Here is a 23,544-nt window from a genome sequence, read left to right on the forward strand (position 1 = left end):
TTTATTCATCCCCTTTAAGGGCAAATTCATTTGCCTGAAAGCATTCATGCATACACAATTCATCCATTCAATAAAATACCACTAAATAAGCCAAATATATAAGAAGTAAAAATGCATTAACAAGAGGCGTTAAACAGTCTTGTGGCAGCCGGGACAAATGATCTTCTATACCTCTCAGTCCTGCGTCTCATGGAGAGGAGTCTGTCACTGCGGTTACTTTTCTGAGCAACCACTGTGTCTTGCAGAGGATGAGATTTGTTGTTAATAATAGAGTTCATAATACACCTCATCCTGCTCTCCACCAGTTCACCCACAGAGACCGCCTCCCTCCCCATCACTGACACGCACTTCCTGACAAATTTGTCCAGTCTGTTGCTGTCCCTGATAGACATGCTGTTCCCCAAAACACAACAGCAAACAATACAGCACTGACCACCACAGATTGATAAAAAAGCAATGAAGTAAAAGCTCTAGAAAAGCCGTCAGGGTTTATCCTAAAATATTTAAATATTATGTAAGCTAAAGACTTTTATAACATGATGGCTGCATTACAAAAGAGCAGCAATGGTTAGTGACTGAAATGTAATTTTGTTCAGCAGGAGAACAATTTGCTGTTTTGTTCATGGTCTCCACCTTGTTTTACCTTAAACTCAAGGTCGTGATCGCAAAACTGATCCTATAAAAATGTAGATGGTGAACAGCTTATGATTTGGCCGTGGAAAATAATTCAGTCAGAAGATTTTTTTTTTTTTTTCTTTTGCTTTAATCCCTGTTAATTTTATCAGAACAACAGGGGAAAAAAGCATTTAATTCAATGCTTTGAGCAAAATGTGCATGGACTCATTTGCTTTGGACACGTTGAATTGAAGAAACAAGGCTGCAAGTGGAAAATGTTTTTAGTTCTTGCGAATATTATGCACTTAAATTGTGTGACTCCATTTGGTCAGTATACACCAATAAGTCACCAAAACATACAGTACACACACACAGTCTATGTGTATGTTCACTGTCTGTATGCTGTGTGAAAATGTTGCTGAGGTTTCTTGCTTGTAGGCATTGATGTTGATGTGCATTATTTTTCCTGCCAATAGATGGCAGCAGTTGTACTGTAAGTGCAGGTCTGAAACTGCTGATGGATGATGCATCTGCTCAGTTGTGTGAAATTGGTTTCTAGCCTTGATTGTTTTGCATTATTTTTTCCCCCTTGAGCATTAAATGTAGTTCATTATTTTGGGGTAAACAGTGCAGTGCAGTGGTGGCCAAGTGGTTATTGCATTTGGTTTCAGTGCAGAAGGTTTCCTTTTCAAACTCCACCCCTGCCCATTTTTCCATGTAATGTGGAGTTGCATCAAGAAGGGCATCTGGTGTAAAAGCTGTGCCAAATCAGCATGCAGATTCACCTCGGATTTGCTGTGGTGACTCTGAGTGAAAACAAGGGAGCAGCCCCATCCCTAGCACAAACCAACCATGAAGTCAAAGTGATTGTCTGTAGACCTCCGAGACAGGATTGTCTCAAGGCACAAATCTGGGGAAGGGTACATAAACATTTCTGCTGCTTTGAAGGTCCCATCTGTAAACGTAAGACTCAAGACTCAAGCTGGCTGCCCATCTAAACTGAGTGATCAGGGAAGTGACCAAGAACTCTATGGTCACTGTTAGAGCTTCAGCATTCCTCTGTGGAGAGAGGAGAACTTTCCAGAAGGACAACTGTCTCTGCAGCAATCCACCATTCAGGCTTGTATGGTAGAGTGGTTAAACAGAAGCTTCTCCTTAGTAAAAGGCATATGGTAGCCCACCTGGACTTTGGCAAAAGGCACCTGAAGGGCTCTCAGACCAAGAGAAATAAAATTTCCTGGTCAGATGAGACAAAGATTGAAATTGGTGTGAATGCCACCTGTCATATTTGGAGGAAACTAGGCACCAGCCCTACAGTGAAGCATGGTGGTGGCAGCATTTTGTGTTTGTTTTTCACCAGCAGGAACCAGGAGACTAGTCAAGATGGAGGGAAAGATGAATGCAGCAACTAGGGCTGCAGCTATCAAATATTTTTGGAATTGAGTATTCTATCTTTTATTTTATCGATTGAGTAATTGGATAGAAAGTACTTTTGTGTTTTTAAACAATATCAATAGTGGCAGGGCTCTCCTTAAGCAGTGGCACAATGTCGCTGTGCCATCATGCAGATTTTTAAGTTTAGGGTGTTTCCTCTCGCTCTGTTTTCCCGAGTAATTATTTTTTCACATCAAGAGTTTTGGAGCTTTGCCAAACCATAGACCCAGGTGGTCTGTGAAATCTTAAGTCTGCGGACAGGACATTTTTCTCTCTCTCATTGCACACAGAGGTGGGACGAAGTCACAATCAAGTCACTTTCAAGTCATGAATCAGCAAGTCCCAAGTCAAATCTCAACTCATTAATGACCACCAATTGTTTGCAACCTGACTAATATATTTTTAAGAACTGTTGTCTAGAGTTTTGGAGCTTTGCCAAACCGTAGGCCCAGGTGGTCTGTGAAATGTTAAGTCTGCGGACAGGACATTTTTTCTCTCTCTCTTATTGCACACAGAGGTGGGACGAAGTCACAATCAAGTCACTCTCAAGTCATGAATCAGCAAGTCCCAAGTCAAATCTCAACTCATTAATGACCACCAATTGTTTGCAACCTGACTAATATATTTTTAAGAACCGTTGTCTAGGGCTGTGGCCTATCTGATCCAATATCTGTATCAGGTTCCGATACCAAGGTAATTCAAGTATCGGAAAATACAGATCCAACCTGCGGTGTTTTCCAATACTGGAGAGAAACCACATCGGTGCAACCTCTCAACTGCTGCTTGCTCTTTGCTCTGTTTACTGCTCGGCAAGGGGGAGGGGGAGGTTTCTGAGCTGAAGCCGAGCTGTTTCTTCGCACCACAGCCGAAGGTTTTAAGGCACGGGAAGCAGCAAATTTAGCTGGGTAGCGGCTCTCAGGTTCAAATGGTCTGTGCCGCCGAGGATGGATTTTCCGAAAAAATAACTAGAAATGTGTGCTGAAAAAAAAATCTGCTGCTTTGGCGTCCCGAGGCAGTGAAACAGCAGCTCAAAGCACAAGAGCGGAGCAGAGTTTGTTTCTGTACGCCAAATGTGAAAAAACTCCATCAGAATCCTTCAGTATTAATCCGCAGTCCCCCTTGTGAGCCTCACTGATAATACATTTAGAAATTTATGGTTTATTTTACAGTTGAAAGGCTTTGTGTTTCCAAAAAGTAACACGTTTGCTGTTAGTAGGAAAACTACGAGAGGGGGAGTGAGAGAGAGAGGGAGAGGACTCTTTTTTTTTTTGCTCAACACTTGCTTTGACAATGTAGATGCACGTTTGTCAATTTAGAGACAGACAGAGGGAGAGAAAGGACTTCATTTTTATTTTTTACTGCAACACTTGCTTTGACAATGTAAACATATATATACAGTGAGGAAAATAAGTATTTGAACACCCTGCAATTTTGCAAGTTCTCCCACTTAGAAATCACGGAGGGGTCTGAAATTTTCATCTCAGGTGCATGTCCACTGTGAGAGACATAATCTAAAAAAAATAATACGGAAATCACAATGTATGATATTTTTTTTTTTTTTTATGATTTATTTGTATGTTACTGCTATAAATAAGTATTTCAACAACTGTGAAAATCAGTGTTAATATTTGGTACAGTAGCCTTTGTTTGCAATTTCAGAGGTCAAATGTTTCCTGTTGTTTTTCACCAGGTTTGCACACACTGCAGCAGGGATTCTGGTCCACTCCTCCATACAGATCTCCAAATCTTTCAGGTTTGGAGTTTTGGCTCCCTCCAAAGATTTTCTGTTGAGTTCAGGTCTGGAGACTGGCCAGGCCACTCCAGGACCTTGAAATGCTTCTTACGGAGCCCCTCCTTAGTTGCCCTGGCTGTGTGTTTGGGGTCATTGTCATGCTGGAAGACCCAGCTATGACCCATCTTCAATGCTGTTACTGAGGGAAGGAGGTTGTTTGCCAAAATCTCGCAATATATGACCCCATCCGTCCTCCCTTCAATACGGTGCAGTCATCCTGTCCCCTTTGCAGAAGAGCATCTCCAGAGTATGATGTTTCCACCCCCCATGCTTCACAGTTGGGATGGTTTTCTTGGGCTTGTTCTCCTCTAAACATGGTAAGTGGAGTTAATTCCAAAAAGCTCTATTTTGGCCTCATCTGTCCACATGACCTTCTCCCATGCCTCCTCTGGATCATCCAGATGGTCGCTGATGAACTTCAAACGGGCCTGGACATGTGCTGGCTTGAGCGGGGGGACCTTGCTGCCCTGCAGGATTTTAAACCATGACAGCATCATGTGTTACGAATGTAAGCTTTGTGACTGTGGTCCCAGCTCTCTTCAGGTCATTGACCAGGTCCTCCTGTGTAGTTCTGAGCTTTCTCAGAATCATCCTTACCCCACAAAGTGAGATCTTACATGGAATCCCAGACCGAGGGAGATTGACAGTCATCTTGAGTTTCTTCCACTTTCTAATAAATAATCATAACAGTGTCAGAGGACAAGTTTGGACATGTCTATCTCGGCTTTCAATGCTTACCAGTCCAGTAAGTATCAGTGAAATTGTGGAGAGCTGGACATGTCCAAACTTCTCCTCTGACACGCCGAAACGGAGGTGTTCCTTTGTCTCGCTTCCAAAGCGAATCGGTCTTTATGCGCGAAGCCTCCGCGTGGCTTTCCATGACAAAATCTCTTGTTAAAAGTGAAATCTGCCGGAAAATGGCTGATGTCCAGCTCTTGTGATAACCAGAGAAAGAGCACACGACGGTCTCGTATCCACAGAGCCATCCATTTAGAAATGGTCCGGTGGCTTGTGCCGCGTCGTCGCAGCTCGGAGCGCAGTGCGCCGAGCATCCTTAAAGGGGTCCTTAAAGCTGTAGTAACAAACCTTATTCTCTGTCAAGCCCGTAAAATTTTCACAGAAAGCCAGATAAATTTTTCGAATGGTTTCCAGGTGCCAGTCTCTAACAGCTTCTGAAAAAATTCTGATGGAAAAAAAGTCCTTTTCATTCCGCCATTTCCAGACAATGAAAATCCGACGAGGTGGCGAGACCACTCCTTCCCAAGGCGTGCTCACAGGCGAATGACGTCACCGACAGGCGTGGAAAAACTCACGCATGCGCACGAGGGTTCAAGCATGTCTGACGTAAAAACATGAATGAAATCCATATAGTTTTTGAAAAAAATAAAAAGGACCGTTACTTTATTGACAGACCTCGTACCTCGAAATGCTAACAGAATGTAGCAAGCACTTTTACCAAAGAAGCATTTGCTAGCGAGAGATATTGTGCTGTCAGAGCACTCTTGTTTGTTTTTATTTCATTTGCCATGTTAAGATCAGTGCCAGCCCTAACCAAATTGGCGCCATGGGCAAGATTTTTAATGCCCCCACAGATACACACACTCCCACACACACAAATGCAATGTATAGACACTGCTGCATGGAGAATGGTCCGGTTGATCAAGATGTTGCAATCTGATATTTAATTCACAAACTGAAACAAAATAGTGTCTTCCTGATCTTGGTTTTACATTGTGATGACGAATTCATGAAGTAATTTTGATGTAATCCTTAAAAGTCTAAAGTGAAATCCTGATCCAGAATCTGGATCCATATCATCTCCAAAATTTAATGGAGCCTTTGATGGCCTAACACCAGTGTGTGGTGAATACATACAAAGAATTCACCATAAACGAAAATAACAAATGTTTATAGCTGCAATGACTCCTCTGCACCGGCGCATCAGAGGCACCATGGCATAAGGCTCTCAGTAAGGAAACCCTAGGTCTCCCCCAGGTGCCTGGACAAAGAAGGAGGGTGCCCCCATGGAAGAAGGTGTGCAAGCCCGGTGGGTCTGTTCAGATCCAGGTGGGCTGGCTTGAGGCGGTCCACCGAAATGTGCTTTGCTTTACCGCCTGTATCAGCCACATTCATCATATTATTTTTACTGTACGTCTTTTCTTGGTCCTGATTTTCAGCCCCCCCCCCCTCGGCCAGGCACCAGACAGTTTGGGCCATTTTTTTGTTGTTGGTTTTTTTTTCTTTTCTTTTCTTAGAAGAGCTCACCATCACACACTTTGTCAGGTGGGGGTTATGAGGAAACTATTACCATCGTTATTATTTAATAGGCTTTGCTATGCAGTTAAATCAATATGGGCTAATATTTATTTCGTATTAAATAGTATTAACTAGTTTTAGTATAACAATACTGGAAATTTACTTTATCTCCCGCCTAAAATTTTTATATACAGAACCTCACCTATACATAACGTGTGTGTAATTTCAAAATGAAGACGTGTAGCAGCTCAAGGGTTCACAAAGTATCAGATACCACTGTACATGAGAAAACAATCACCCAAATGGTTCGAGGCAAAAGGGCAAAGAGTGCTGACGTCATGTGGAAATTTGCTGTACTTTAAAACAAAGGCAACATTATTGAAAATAACCTTAACTCCAGGGCACTACATATTTTCTAGCAGTTTATTTTTAAGATGAGTGCTTCATTTCACTGTGCTTCTTATCGCCTTTTTTATCCTGGAGTCCATGGCAGTGTGGTTTTTGAAAATGTTGATCAAAGTGATTGTGGGCCACATAAGGAGCTTTTTCTAAGGCCTCTGGCTGTAAATTGGCTTGGGTTTTGGTTCATTTCCCCCAAAACAATGTGATCAACATAGTCATGTCAACTGATTTTATTTTATTTTTAAAAAAGGGAAAGAGAGAGGTTAAAGACACTTCTGTCTGAAAGTAAAGGTCCATACACTGGTAAAATACAGACTCACTTGATGTCAACAGCTGTATGTACATGTCAGTTCAAGTTTAAAATTTTCAAATTGTTATCATCTAATTAAAACAAAACAAAAGTTTTCCTCCAGTTTCTGAGATGTACATGTTGTAAACTATGCATAAACTGCACAAATTTTCACCTGACTTTAATTTGAGAAACGGTATACAGCAGGACTTCCCAAAGTCGGAAGCGCCACAGCCCCCTTAAAAATCTGACTCGCCTGTGCGGCCCACTCAGTAATTGCACCAGTGATACGTGATACAGGATATTCTCATGTACACCTAACTTTTGTGTTGCATTTTTCCCAAATTTACAAAGTAAAATAAACAAGCTCTGAACTTTCAAAATGTTAAATAGTTCAAAAAATATATTTAAAAATGTAAAAAATATATATTTTATATTTATATTTTTTACATTTTTTAAATCTTTTGTGTCTGTGTGTTTTTGTAAAGAGGCTGAATGGGACTCAAAAGTTGTTTCATAAAATAAGTTAGACCAGTACATTTCATGACAATAAATAAATATAATCAGTGTATCTGGTATCTGCTTGATCTCTCGCAGCCCCCCAGGGGGCCCCGGACCCCACTTTGGGAGACACTGGTATACAGTAAAACTCTCCTAAACCGTCATCGTATAAACCGGATATTCGCACTCACCGGACAAAAGCGAAAGTCCCAGTGTTGTATAGTTTTAAATTAAAATTTAAAATAAATACCATATATAATGGATTTTCGCTCGCATCAGACGTAACATCCTGTCCAATCGCAATGCATTTTCATTAAAAACCCCTCACATGTACAGATCAGTCTGGATATTCCCAGTAACAGAGGTATGAAGTGAAGTTCAGCACTGACACCAATTTCAGGAAAGTTGGTACCATATTTCCTTGATTTAAAAAGCCCGCCTTTTTTTTTTTTTTTTTTTTTTTTTTGTCCCTTCAGACCGTGCTCAGACCTGGCACCTAAACGAGGCAGGGCGTAATCAAGGCCAGTGATTATTAACAAACTGCTGCTTGCTGCCTGCATTGTAATATGGTGTCAAGTTTCACACATATCCCTGGGTGTGGCAAACCACACAGCTTTAGATCTTAGCCTTCTGTGTAGCTGTGAACCCTCCCCGTGACATGCACCTGCTAAAAGATTGAGACCGCAAGGGCTGTGATTTATCATCTTTACATTTTCTCTCCTTCCCCTGCCATCATATTTTAAAAGTTTTTGCAGTGCGCCCACTGATTACATTTCGATCATGGATCAGATATGGTTGGCAGAAAATTCCGCAGATATGACCAACTTTGCAACATGTAGTTGGAAAAGCCACTCAGATGACCCGCAATTCATGAAGGAAAATTGTACGTACCATGTTGTTGGTTTGGAGGTTGATGATTGCGATAAAGAAGTGTGGAGCTCGTTGAATATCACAGATTTCGAATATAACAGACAAAATTCGCTGGTCCACCTGAATCCATTATATACAAGTTTTACTGTAGTTGCACTACATGGTGCAGTTTTATCATCCAAAGCAACACGACGGAGTGATAATTATTGACAATTATTATTAGTGACAATTATTTTATTAGTGATCAGATATTTATGCTCAGGGGAGAAGCTCTTAAGCAAACCCACCTGCTGAGGTCATTGGTTTTCAGGGAAAACCTTCAGTGTCTTGGCCCTCGCTGCCCATACCCCTGGCATAGACAGTTCCTTAAAAATGCACAAATACTTTTAAAATGTGTTTAAGATGTGTAAAAGAATAAAAAGAAACACATAAAGATGTTGAAATTGTGTGTATGTGTGTTGACTGGCGTATTTATTTGTTCTCTGAGGTGGGGCTCACTCTCCCACACTTTGAAAATCCCTGATAGACACCAAAACCATTTTTATACCAGGCTGTAAACATGTTTATTTCTGCTCTAAAGTTGGATGTTTTAATGTGAGCTTGAATGGGAGCCTTTGGGGCCAGCCTCAAGTGGCCAGTCAAGGAACTGCAACTTTTTCTTCTTCTGAGAGGGCCTCATCTGAGGCCAGCTAAGTTTACTGCTTCATTGTAACTGTGGACTTAGCGCATAGACCCCATCCCCGTACCAAACTGAACTGCCAAAACTAACTGCCCATTGTATACTCATGCACTTTCAGTAAAGCACCATCCATGGAGTGCACATGTGGACCTTCTGAAAAAGGACATCTCAATCACTGAGCGACAGGAGACATAAGGTTTTTAGGCTAATATCCCATTTTTCTTTTCTGTCCTGGCAGGCATTTTCTTTATGTCCAAAATGTGTTCCCGTCATCCCCATCAGAAAATATTATCACAGATATCTTTTACTTTACGGGTTTCTTGGCCTAATAAATCCCATGAGCTAGAGTCTTACTAGACATGAGAGCATCAAAGCAGTTTAATTTTCACATCAATGTGTTAATGAAGCTCATGTAGTGCAAACTGTTTTAATTTTTTCCTTTTGTTTGGCAGACACCAGTTGAAGACGTGCCATTGGCCATTGCTCCATTCCAAGGACGTGTCCTGGTGGGAGTTGGGAAACTTCTACGAATATACGACCTTGGTAAAAAGAAGCTGCTGCGCAAGTGTGAGAACAAGGTAGCAACAGACCAACACACAAATAGGTCATTTGTTGTTAGGTTGAGGTTGATATTTGCAGATGTCTTATTCCAGGGGTGCCCAACCTTTTTTGAGCCCAGATCTACTTTTAAAGTTGACAGTGTATCAAGATCTACCAAGCCATATCGAACGCCATAGCGTAGCCGCAATTTATTGTGCACCAATATAATAACACAATTTCCTGGCACATAGATAAAGTTTTAACAATAATAATGCATTATTGAAGTAAATGTGCAAAGAATAAGCACAAGTAGGCTTAGGACTGACCTGTATTAACACAACAACGAACAACTCAAATTACACAATGCCTAATTAAAGTTGGAAAAGTTGTTTCCTACCTTAGTGGGACCTAATGGCACTGAGAGGAGGCAAGAAATAAGTAAGGCTCAATCCAAAAACTGCATATTCAGCATGGTTTGAACGTTTCAGAGTTTTTTAATTTTGGGCAGTAATTCATTAAACCGTTCTGGAAATTTACCTCTGCTGAACCACCTAATGTCTGTGTGCAGCAGTCCTCCAGCTGCACATGGAATAATGAAAAAATAAATAAAATAAAATAAAACCACAAACACTGTCGTCTTTATCAAAAGCAGGAAATCACAGTATATCTCTGTATTATATTTATAAACTGTTACAGAAACGGCTCACCCGTGTCACTTTTGTAAACATTACACAAAATGAACGTACAAAAAATAAAATAAAATCTCAAACAGTCATCATCTTTGACAGAAGCAGTAAATCACAGAATTAAGATTCACACTTTAACTGAACTAACGGCTCACTATTTGCCTTCACACAACAAATGCACGAAAAATAAATTCATAAAAATACTGACTTTTGAACTGTTTACATACCGTTTTTGTCCACAGTGTAACTTATTCCGGTTCTTTAAGCTGTTATGTTGCTTCAAAAACTTTTTTCCTCATTTTAATGTTTTTCTCCTCTGCATCCTGCACCATAGAAGACAAAGAAGAAGCTCTTCTTGTATCATGTTTAATGGCAGCCGACATCCTTATTGGTGCATGCTGCCACCTTCTGCATCAATCCATTCTAGCAACACTGTCCGTTACAGCACCAGTGTCAAGCGATCGACTGGAACTCAGCTGGCGATCAACCATTCTTACTCTGTTTAAAAGTTCTCCTGGTTGTCATCTAATAGTGCTTTGCAGATGTTTTCTTTTTAGCCCATTTAGTCTAATGACATCACATCATGCGACTCATAGGTCAAACACACTGCAGTGTAAGGCACTGTAGATTACTTAGCCTTATTTAAAATAAATTTATACCCAGTTTCTTGTTATTTAGTTTGTTGTGTCGGGTACCTTATTTTAATAATTTAATTTTAGTATAAGCCACATCTGTCAAAAAATGCCTCTTGAAGTGGAAAACACCATATATAAGTCGCACCTTTTTCTGTGATATGAGCTTTTTAATTTGCATTTTTTATTACTGGCATTTATTGTTTTATTTTTGGAGTTTATTTTGTTTATTGCTTTGACTCTTGGCGAAGTTCTATATAACAGTCATAATTATTATTAGTAATAACAAACATGTGAATTTTTGGTAGATAAGTCGCACTGGAGCATAAGCTACAGGGCCCCCCCCCCCCGGTAGTGGAAAAAAAAAAGCGACGTATGCTCTGGAAAATACAATATTTAAAAAAACACACATACATTGAGGCTCTCATTTAGGCACTTTTATTTTAAATTTTTTCCTCATAAACTATATTTTTGCCCAAACAGGAGCACAAGTTTTACATCAGTGGAAATATTTGTTTTGCTTTCACCTTGGAGCCACAACAGCAGACACAGACTTAGTCCTACGTAGCAACATAAGAGCAGTTTTGAATATTTCTGAGATGGCGTGTGATCTGTAGAACACTGTTCTAATGTAATATTTACGTTTTTATGTTAAACTGACCTGTTATGGTTTTCTGAAACAGTTCATAGGTATATTTTATAACTTAAAAAAGGGAGCGATGCTAACGGGTTAGCATGCCTATGGCATTTTCAATGTTAAAGTTAGCATTAAGCTGTCGCCTCTCAGCACTTTATGTGCATTTGTGTTCAGTATAATAATTAATGACTCAGCATTTGTTGACGTAAAAGAGTCAAATGCATTACAAACTGTAATGTTTTGGTTTTTTTCATTTTATATTGTAGTTTCACAGTGATATTCACAGTGAGCATCTCAAAACTACCTGGTGACTCCTGGATGTTTACTGTTGAACTATTTATTTGAAGGTTTATTTTGAACATAATAAAAGAAATAAGTGATTTGTGATCATGGAGCTGTATATGAGAACTAGAGAGCGCCGTAGCGCTGAGCCATGTGCCGACAAGGAGGCATGATCGCCATTTTAATTCCGGGTAAGTTTGTGATTTGCCGTGCATAGAAGTTCAAGAAACAGGTGGAATATGCCGGAAAGCTGCGCATGTTGGCAAAGCCACAAACGGAGGAACAAGGGAGACAATATTTTCCTCCATAAGTAAGTGGTTTTGGTTATTCTTGTCACTTTGTCCGTGATATTTGGATGATAAACAGCTGTATGTCTCGTGCCGTACCTGTGTCGCCCGATGACACGGACCATTAACTCTTCACTTATGTCTAGTTGATATTTTCCACTGCTAGACCAATATCTAGTTAAAATACTTGTCGTTAGCGATTAAAATTGTTCAACAAGACTGGGGATTTTTTTTTATTTTTTTTATTTGCACCTTAAAATAATGAGATTATAATGACCCGCGCTGTGCCGCTCACAGTCACACCCACACATAGAGATGTGTACCCACACCGCTGACTTCATGAATGAAACTCGGTCAATAAAGGATAATTGTGTAAAAATATAATATATATATATATATAAATGTATTGTAATGGTTTTAGGAGCCGCGCTGCGTGAACGCAGCAGCTGCAGCAGGACGCCTCAGGTCAGCATCTTGAACAGCGCAGATCAGTGTAACTTTCAACACTAATATTTGGGAATGTGTGTGTGTCAGAGTAAGTTTAATACTTTCCTGACATAATTTAATGTAATTAAATTTTACTGGCTCGATATCCAGGTCAAAATGGCATTTTAAACATGTATTTTGCAAACATTTTTCTGAGTGTGTTCAGTCACGACTCCGTTGAAAATGCGTTAACATCCGGGTACTTCATCAATATTTTGCCCGGTTGGGAGACGTCATATCGCTGACTCGCTGTCCATGAAGGGACGTTTTCGTTTAGTGTGCAGCATTGGGACTGCGCTCTCTAGTTCTCATATACAGCTCCATGTTTGTGATCCAGAACATTTTTTTGCTTTTTTTTAAACACTGAAATACTTGATAATTTGGTTTGTTTTTATTTGATATTTGGTTTCCAGCTAATTTTCTCATCTATTATTATTGCCCCAAGGAATTTATTTTCATTAACCCTTTCAATTTACACCTCATCTATCTGTATTTGTACTTGCTCATTGGTTCTACAGTTCCCAAATAACATTAGTTTTGTTTTATTTAAGTTTAATGACAATTTGTTTCGGTCAAACCATATTTTCAGTTTGTTCATTTCTTCATTGATTTCCTCCAGCATTTTCTCCAGAACTATCTGCCAAGATAGAAAACTGCTGCATTCTAGTAAGGGCAAAATACTACTAGTGATTTTCTGCACTCTGCAGTTTTTTGTCTGGAATAGCCCCAAATTGCATTTTAGTTTCTAGAATTCAAAAATATTTGGGGGGGATAATTTGGGGTTATAGCTTTTTTGTGTGTTTCACCACTTTCATCCCTATTTAATTTATTCACCTATTTCTTCCACAGTTGAGGAATTAAACATGATGGCAACAAAACTTCAGAACCTCTGCTAGTTTTTTCTTTTGTGATCTATACATGAGGACAAGTTGTTTTATTCCACCTTTCTGCAGACTGTCTGAAACAATTATTTCAAGGCTTTTTCTCTGGTGTGACAAATATCACATGGACTGTGTCCTGGCCTTTACTTTGTAGAATGTCGCTTCGCTGTTTTTGTGTACATCAGCAGTCATGTTGTGGACACTAGTGTACACAAGTGTACATTAACACTCTTTTCTCTTTTCTAGCACATTCCTAACCTGGTGACTGGCATTCATACCATTGGCCAGCGCGTGATCGTGTCTGATGTTCAGGAGAGTCTGTTCTGGGTTCGTTACAGACGCAACGAAAATCAGCTAATCATTTTTGCTGATGACACGTATCCCCGCTGGGTGACATGCACATGCCTTTTGGACTATGACACCATGGCCACTGCTGACAAGTTTGGAAATATTAGCATTGTAAGTGGGGAAATGGGGTTGCCTTGGCTGTGATAATATCATATTTGTGTGGAAAGAATAAATTAGCAGCATGACTTTTGACTTGTACAGTTGCCTGTTTATGGAATATTATTTCAGGATATTCACAAAAAGTGTCATTGTCACCATGCCAGAAATATTTTATTGACAGCAGCAAAATGTAACACTAATGAAATAATAAAAAAGAAGACCAAATCTCCATTAATCATTTTGGTGCAACTGCAGCTCGAATCAGCACAACAGTGCTGAGGCTTTGATGATGCTCTGTTTACTATCCTCTCTCTTGCTGCTGAGCTTCATACGAATCAAACACCTGTTAAATGCATATTCTTATAGACAGGTGTGCACATAACTGGTGATCATAGAGCTCACATTTGATAAAAGTAAATGATGGAGACATTGGTAGTGGAAATACCTAGTAATACTGTGACATAATGCTGTCACTGTCCAAAAAGTGAAAAATACCTTTTAGGTCATATGGTCCACCCAACACTAAGCGAACACACCTCTTTATTTTCCGCTTGATTCCCCACAGGTGCGTCTTCCCCCCAACACCAGTGATGACGTTGATGAGGACCCCACAGGAAACAAGGCTTTATGGGACAGAGGTCTCCTTAATGGGGCATCACAAAAGGTAAAACATCTTTTACCATTATTTTACATACCAGTATACACTCCTGAAACTATGAAACTGTTGGGGGTGATCGATACTCATGATTTTCCGATATTTTGATAATCGATATTTAAAGTCCAGTATTGCTATACCGTAATTTCCCGACTATAGAGTGCACCTGAATATAAGCCAATTTTAAAAAGGAAGAAGGAAATTGTACTTGCTGGTCTATAAGCCGCAGATGTCCACATTGTAACATGAGATATTTACACAGAAAGACGTTAGGAAGATTTTTTTAACTTTTAATCAAATACGTACCATAAATGCTGTTTTCTGACAAGCATGTCACTCAGCCTGCGTGTGGTGTCGTGCGGCGTCTCTGCTCCACTTGGAGAACTGAGTAATTTTAACTTTTTTTTTTTTCTTCTGTGTGGATCATGAGATAGTCATCACGTACAGCCAGGATCACCTGGTGTCTGTGGTAAATGAGACGTTAATGAGGTGGGGGCTGGGGGCAGAGAAGGCGCCGCTGACTGATCTGATGGAGGCGCAACTGTAGCGCAAAGCACCAGAGGGACCTTTCTTCAGCCACTACAAGGAATTAAAGTATTTTCAGATGTTGTTTTCTTCAGGACGTGTTGATGAATCCAGTAAGACTATATATTGTGAGCGTGAATTTACGCTGCATGACAACCACAGCTTTCAGCCTATTAATGGACAGCATCAATTGACATATTTCAACTTATGAAAAAACATTTAAAAATCCATAAATTAGCCGCATCATTGTTTAAGCCACAGTGTTCAAAGCGTGTGAAAAAAGTAGCAGCTTATAGTCCAGAAATTACGGTAATTCAAACTCAGTTGCCATTTTAAGGATAATTTAATTTATAATGGGATAATTGCCAATTATCATGTAAACAAATATGTGACATTATTTTTAAGTCAGAAACTTTAGTCTTTATTTATAAATATTTATTTATCAAAGACTGAGGCATATTTACCTCAGTGGCAAAGCTTCCAGCCAGCGTGCCAGCCAGCCAGCAAAGCTTCCAGCCAGCGTGCATTTAATTTATTTTGTAGGTTTTCTGAAAAATAACTATAAAGCCCCTTTCACACCGGGGCCAACATAGAATTGTGTGTGCTAAGTCTATGCTAAGTTATGCAGCTCTATGCCGAGTTTAAGCAGCTCTACGCTGAGTTTTTGCTCCCCTACACAGCAGTATTCTGAGGAGGACGCAAGAAATGAAACATGTTTAATTTTTTCGGCATAGAACACTAGATGCAGACAGTACGCAGTTTTTAAGCAAGTCTACACAACACTATGCTACTGTATGTAAATCTACAGAACACTGCGCTACTGTACACCAAACCTCCGCAACTCAGTCTGGACCAGTCTTAGCCTTCCTCCTGGCTCATTTCGTCTTTCTGGTCCTGGCTAAAACATCCTCGTGCTGATTTAGTTTGCTGTATTGTAGGTTGCTTACGCCTCTCGGTACAATGGCTTTGCAAACATTGCACGTTGCTGTCCTGCTTTGCAGTGTTTTTAGTATAAAACATTTCCAATCAGCGGACATGTGTTGAAAAGTTGGTCAGCTTAATGCCCACCTGTACTGCTGGCTGCAAGCTGCAGAAAGGACCCCCGCAGCCAGCCAGCAAGAGGTTTCAGCAGAAACACAGATAAAATAAAATTTCTTTCAACACCCCATAATGACATGAAAAAAAAATTTTCTGAAAATGTATTAAAAATAAAAAACTAAGAAATCACATGTACATAACTATTCACAACCTACAAAATGGCACCCGAAGGACTCTCAGACCAAGAGAAACAAAATTTCCTGGTCAGATGAGACAAAGATTGAAATCGGTGTGCATGTCAGGCATCATGTTTGGAGGAAACCAGGCACCATCCCTACAGTGAATCGTGGTGGCAGCATCATGCTGTGGGGATGTTTTTCACCAGCAGGAACTGGGAGACGAGTCAGGATTGAGGGAACGATGGATGCAGCAATGTACAGAAATATCCTGGATTAAAAACCTGCTCCAGAGCGCTCTTGACCTCAGACTGAGGCGACAGTGCATCTTTCAGCAGGACAATGGCCCTAAGCACACAGCCAAGATATCAAAGGAGTGGTTTCAGGACAACTCTGTGGATGGCCTTAAGTGGCCCAGCTAGAGCCCAGACCTGAATCTGATTGAACATCTCTGGAGAGATCTGAAAATGGCTGTGCACCGACGCTCCCCATCCAACCTGATGGAACTTGAGAGGTGCTGCAAAGAGGAATGAGCAGACTGCTCAAAGACAGGTGCACCAAGCTTGTGACATCATATTCAAGAGGACTTGAGGCTGTAATTGCCGCCAAAGGTGCATCACCAAAGTATTGAACAAATGGTGTGAATACTTATGTACATGGGATTTCTTAGTTTTTATTTTTAATAAATTTGCAAAACAACGCTTTTTTATGTTGTCATTATGGAGTGTTGTGAGTAGAATTTTGAGGAAAATGAATTCCATTTTGGAATAAGGTTGTAACATAAGCATGAAGCACTGTGAATACTTTCTGGATGCACTGTAAGCCTTCTGAAATCAATTTCTCTCACATTTTTAGTTGTAATTTAGTCGAAATCCTTGTAATAGGTTGAAAATTAATTTGTTTAATTTTTGTTAATTTAATCTGAGTGGACAGTCTGCCGCTATGGGTGCACTTCACAAACACAGCCTGTTAAAAAACAGCCTCGTGCTCCACTTCAATGATGTTGTTGAGGCTGCTGAGTGCAGCTTTTCCACAGTGATTTCCTCAGAAGCTGCAATTATAAATCCGCTGTGCACCCTGTTGACAAATAGATGAAAAACTCTGATAAAGTCCAGTAAGAATCAGGACAATAAAGGTGTTTTTTGATTAGTGGGTTAAACTTGATTCACTAAAAAAGTGTGCACAACCTCTCTCACTGTGTGTCTGGGTCACTGTTTGATAGTGCCGACTTGCGGAACCGATAACAGCAATTTAAAAAACAGCCATCACACCTGCTTTTTCTTCTTCTCTGTTCTGTACTTCACACATAGTGGGTGTGTTGGGAATCCCCCCCCCCCCCCCCCTTTTGAAGATATTGTTTGCACATAATCAAATTCAGTGGTGGGCACAGTTCAGCAAATCCGATAGCAGTTAATTATCGAAGCTAATGTTTTTGCTATCTGATTAGCTTTTCAGATAAAGGTGCGTTTACACGTAACCAAGACGCGTTACGAATGTCATTTTTCTGTCATTCGTAACACATTCCTGATAGTGCGTGTTGGTGTGTGATATTCTTGATATTCGTGGAGGATGTTTTGCCTGTCAAAAAAATCTTCCACGAATGTCACACACCACCCTCATTTCGTCTCACGTCGTGTAGGGTCGCAACTGAGCATGTTGATCCGTCTTGATGAGTAGTGATCCTTAATAGAACGTGACAAGGTTCGTAGTGGTTCCTGTGATGGTTCTTGGAGCCCAAACTGTCACGCGTTATTACGAAGTGACATGGAAACTGTCAAGTTTTGACACGACTTGTAACGCGGCGTCACATTTCACTGTGCACCACGACAAATCAGTTTTCTGTCACGTGCGCACAATTAAACTTGGTTTAATTGGTTTAATTTTTTTAATTTCAGTGCTCTTCAGCGCGCTCCTGCAGGTGTTCCACCTGCTGTGTGTGCCTGATGTTTGGGAAAATGGGCGAGACAAGAGCCACATGAAGCCACACATCTGGCTCTGTCCGTCTCCTCCTCCCCCTCTCTGCGCCACTCCATGGCACAGAGCCCAACTACGCATGCAGTCACAAAGTTCTTCTGAAAAACTGGAGTGATCTGAATTCAGTTGGATGAATATGGGTGTGTTTGTGTGAAGACAATTCACCTCATTCACAACGTGACAGAACTTAACGATGCGCCGTTACGCACAATAGCGTGCAACAACACGGAACACTATTCTTGACCGTGTGGAATGGTTCTTGATAATTCTCCAGCAACACATGCCATTAATCGTAACGTGTGGTAACAGGTTGCAGCAGTTCCTGAGGACACCTGACGCCTCTGCCCCGAATCATCACATTCGTGATCAGCGGCCAAGAATGTGTACTTCGCGGCATTTGTGACTTGTCATCGTTATGTGTAAACGCAGCATAAGTTTTAAAACTATCATCGCACCAATTATCTTCCGATAAATTTAGTTCTGATAACTTTCAGTTTGATAACATTTTCTTTGCTGGTAAAGTTTAATGGTCAAAAACGTTTGTAAACCCTAAAATCAAACATTTTAGTCCGTTTGTTGTGTTTTTGTATCCACTGAGCAGACTGGCTGCCTGTCGCTTGCTGATGACATAATCATTAAGCGCAAAACGTGATTGGCCGGTTGACACAGGGAGCATTGTGGGTAGTGTAGTTCAGGTTCACTTTGCACATTAGTGACTTGTCCACTCGACACAAAAACAAACAGACTAATTTTAACATTATTTAATTTTATTTCTTTGCGGCTGTAATTTAATCGCCAACACTCTGTGGGGGAGGGGAGCTCTCATGGTGCAGCTGTGTGTACAGAGGGAGGGACTTTTCTTCACGTTTAGACACTGTTTAAGATTTTAAAAAAGGATGCTTTTTGTGGATTATTTATTCAAATGAATCCCACTGAAACTAACAGATAAGAATTTATATTTAATATGTGTATTTTACTCTACCAATCAATGCAGTAATGGATGTATTTCGGGTGTTTAAGCCGCAGGGTTCAAAGCATGTGAAAAAAGCGGCAGCTTTTAGCTCATAAATGACGGTGTATCTAATACCGAGATAAACTGTGACTTCTAATACTGTGTTTTACTGCTTTTGAAAGATGATGACTAGGGATGGGTATTGATAAGATTTTATCGATATCGATGCCATTATCGATTCTGCTTATCGATCCGATTCCTTGTCGATTCCCTTATCAATACCTTGTGAATTTTGTACTAAAAGTAGACTTTACAGGTTTTCTATGTATTTCATTGAGTCTTAAAGTAAATAAATATGAAATTGGTCACTGTATCCTTGATCTCTGGACATAAATAAAAATAAACAAAATGGTGTTTCGCTTTGAAGTTATTAATTCAGACTGGATTCTATCATTCTAACTTGACTCGTCAGAGAGCCGCGCAGAGTTTGGAGCTGTGTGAACAGAACGGAGGACGATTCTCGTTTCTTTCTCGCAACAAGACAGGAGTCCCAGTTAGTAACTTTAATCCGCACAAAAGTGAATCACGATTGAAATATTCAGGGATGAAAGTGGTGAAAAACAAAAAAGCTGAAACCCAAAATTACCCACCAACACCACCCGCACGAAAATGTTTCAATTCTAGAAGCTCTGAAATGCAATCTGGGACTATTCCAGACGATAAACTGCAGCGAGTGCAGCATCCATTTAGGTGAGGGAAAAAAAAACAACTTATTCAGATTCATTCCAGTAGTATTCTGCTCTTATTAGGATGCAGCAGTTTTCTAGTTTGGCAGATAGTTCTGGAGGAAATCACTGAAGAAATTAACAAACTGAAAATATGGTTTGACCAAAACAAACTGTCATTAAACTTAAATAAGACAGGGATGAAATGGAGGTGTAAGAGTCACTGTGTGTTCACAGGAAACATTTATTTCTGTATGTATTTATTTATTATTTATTTATGTTCATTGTTAGTTGCTTTATATTTTTTGTTGTGTTTCTATTCAGGTTCTTTTTGTCTCCTTTCTCTAAAATTGTATATAATAATCATTAGATTATTAATATATAAACAAAAATAAATTTAAGAAATATTACAATTTGAAAACAAATGCACCCGAACGTGATGACAGCTGGCAACTGCTTAATGCTAACTTTTAACATTGAAAATGCCATAGACATGCTAATGTGTTAGCATCGCTCCCGTTTTTAAGTTATAAAATACATCTATCAACTGTTTCAAAAGACCATAACAGGTCGTTTAACATAGTAAAAAGGTAAATAATACTCAGACGTATGCTCTTTAGGGTTTTAGCGGGGGGAAATTACGCGAACAGAAAGAAAGAAGAATAAACGAAGCAATAGATCAAAGCATTGCCTCAATCTGCGAACCACTGCTTCGATGGTTCAAGGTTCAAAGCAAAGCTACGCTGCAGAAAAGTTGATTACAGACCCGCTGCAGGGTCTGTAATCAATGTAGAGAAATTATCATTTTCCTGACAAACACCCCCAAAATAACGGCCACTCTGAAGGACCGATAACAGAATCGTTAAGCACAAAGCTTATTGATGTCGGTGGATCAAATCATTTCTTAACGATACCCGAAAGGAACCAGTTCTTGATACCCATCCCTAATGATGACAGTGTTTGTGGTTTTATTTTTTATTTATTGATTTTTCGTGTGTGTCTCTTGTGTTTGTGATCCTTGATTTAACTGGTTATCCAGAAGCCGACAGTGTAATCGGATGTGGCTGCGTCCACATCAATACTAATAGTTATCGGTTATCTGTAATAAACATTAATTTTTTTTAGTAGTTTATTGTCATAAAAGATAACTTTTCAGTTATCTGATTAATGGTTTCAAAACTAATCCTTTTTGGTTAGCTGCGCCCACCACATGGTCAAATTTACCAGATTCTGCTACTTTGAAAAAATGTAGTTTTGAACCATGTTGACTGTGAAACCAAGATTGGTTTTGATTGATTTTTTATTTTTATTTTTTTCCCCTGAGCTCACTGAATCAAAGTGGCACGTCCAAGTGACTGAAACAAGTATTCCGGACATTTTTCAAAGCTTCTACTAGGCTAAAAAAAATTGGTAAATGGACTGGCATTTATATTACTTTCCTGTCTGCATCAGACATTCAAATGCTTTACCATATGCCTTACATTCATCAGATGTCAGGGTAGCTTGCCATACAAGGTGCTCATTACACACCGAGAGCAACTAAGGGATTAAGGACCTTGCCCAAGGGTTCAGCCTGGTTAGGCTGGGATTTGATGAAACCAAGGGTCCTTGGTCTCAAGCCTGACACTTAACCACTAGACCATCATCTCTCCCCTTAAAATGAAGGCTTAAAATGAAGATATTATGTTTAAAACCCAGGATTCAGTGATTTCTCCTTCTCATTAAATGAAACTTTTCTAAATAATCACTGTACATATGATTTACGAATATGCAGTTAATGTACAATGAATAATGTAAAGTGTGACCTTGTCGTGTTATGTATTTCCTTCTGGTATGGTAATAGCAGAACAAGTATATAGGTCGTTCTGTAGGAGGTGGATGTGGTGAAGCACAGCCCCAGTACACGCTGTTTGACCTGACCTGGTGTTAAACTCATCAGTGGAAGGCAGTGGAGGCAGACATGAAAGTTGGAGGATTTCATGTTGCACAACATTGGTTTCATCAGGCATTGGTTTGAGTACAGAAACATTTTTCAGGTACTGCTGAGGTTGAAATTGTGGGGCTGTGCTCTGCCCTAATTTGACTCCTCCGCTCTTCTGACCAAAACACTGAAATGTGCTTATACTACACAAGATCCATGCAGACTTTAACCACAAGTTTAACTTCTCACAGACATAAAGGTGTGTAGAGACACCACAGGCCAAAATGCCCCAACTTCACTGCCCTACTTTTAAATTCTGGTTAAAAACTGTGTTGGTAGCAGATGGTCTTGGAAAGTCCCATCAGTTTTAATGTGATCGCTTGGTTCCAGTAGTCTTCATGACATTTTGGCCTCTGCACAGTTTGAGGATTTGTTTTATCTTTGTAAATTTACTGTGTCCATTTTTAGATGTGGGTAACTAGATTTGTACTCATCTTAGTGTGTATGTACGTTTGTGAGTGCTCACATACCACTGGCTGAATTGTAGTAATTATTTTATTCATTTATTTATTTGGAAAACATGGCCTTATGTGATCCTACATAAAATTAGATTAATTACAATTTTTAGTTCATTAGCTTATCTCAAAAGATGAAGGTCAAAGCTGTCTCATGATGGAGTCCTCAGGATCTGTTGGGCAAAATGAAAGGATTGCTTTGTAAAAAAGCTACAAAGTGTCAGGATTTGTGGTGGTGTTTTTGTTTGTCTGGATTCACTTGGGGTGTATTAAGTTGTGTCCACTCTTCTGTCTCTTGGTTTTGGTGTCCTGTCTTATGAGTATTTCTTGCACTATGGTTGGGCAGTGTAAGAATCCATCGCCTGTCTTGATGACTGACAGGAATTACAGTATGGAACCCACCATCATGATTATACAACCCTCACTGTGGCCACACACACACTCAATATAACATAAACACTGTGGCGCGCTCTCTCTCACTATATATACATACATACACATACAGTAGTGTTCAGAATAATAGTAGTGGCTATGTGACTAAAAAGATTAATCCAGGTTTTGAGTATATTTCTTATTGTTACATGGGAAACATGGTACCAGTAGATTCAGTAGATTCTCACAAATCCAACAAGACCAAGCATTCATGATATGCACACTCTTAAGGCTATGAAATTGGGCTATTAGTAAAAAAAAAAGGTAGAAATGGGGGTGTTCACAATAATAGTAGCATCTGCGGTTGACGCTACAAACTCAGAACTATTATGTCCAAACTGCTTTTTAGCAATCCTGTGAATCACTAAACTAGTATTAGTTGTATAACCACAGTTTTTCATGATTTCTTCACATCTGCGAGGCATTAATTTTGTTGGTTTGGAACCAAGATTTGCTCATTTACTAGTGTGCTTGGGGTCATTGTCTTGTTGAAACACCCATTTCAAGGGCATGTCCTCTTCAGCATAAGGCACATGACCTCTTCAAGTATTTTGACATATCCAAACTGATCCATGATACCTGGTATGCAATATATAGGCCCAACACCATAGTAGGAGAAACATGCCCATATCATGATGCTTGCACCACCATGCTGCACTGTCTTCACTGTGAACTGTGGCTTGAATTCAGAGTTTGGGGGTCATCTCACAAACTTTCTGCGGCCCTTGGAAATTTTTGCAAATACAACCTCTGGCAATATTATGAATCCACCGGCCTTGGAGGATGTTCATTCAGTTGTTTGATTTTGTAGAAAAAAAGCAGATCACAGACATGACACAAAACTAAAGTCATTTCAAATGCCAACTTTATGGCTTTAAGAAACACTATAAGAAATCAAGAAAAAGAAATTGTGGC

General features: G+C 39.8%; 1 protein-coding gene across 3 annotated transcripts in view; it reads left to right on the forward strand.

Moving 5' to 3' along the window:
* Nucleotides 1-23,544, forward strand: part of sf3b3 (splicing factor 3b, subunit 3) — a 112,141-nt gene that overhangs the window by 76,594 nt on the left and 12,003 nt on the right. For all 3 annotated transcript variants that reach the window (XM_034176960.1, XM_034176958.1, XM_034176959.1), the window contains exons 22-24: nucleotides 9,291-9,416; nucleotides 13,516-13,728; nucleotides 14,282-14,380. In XM_034176960.1, coding sequence (XP_034032851.1) covers nucleotides 9,291-9,416; nucleotides 13,516-13,728; nucleotides 14,282-14,380 — 438 coding nt within the window. The remainder of the gene's footprint in view (nucleotides 1-9,290; nucleotides 9,417-13,515; nucleotides 13,729-14,281; nucleotides 14,381-23,544) is intronic.

This window comes from Thalassophryne amazonica, chromosome 8 (genome assembly GCF_902500255.1).
Source record: "Thalassophryne amazonica chromosome 8, fThaAma1.1, whole genome shotgun sequence".
Taxonomy (NCBI): domain Eukaryota; kingdom Metazoa; phylum Chordata; class Actinopteri; order Batrachoidiformes; family Batrachoididae; genus Thalassophryne; species Thalassophryne amazonica.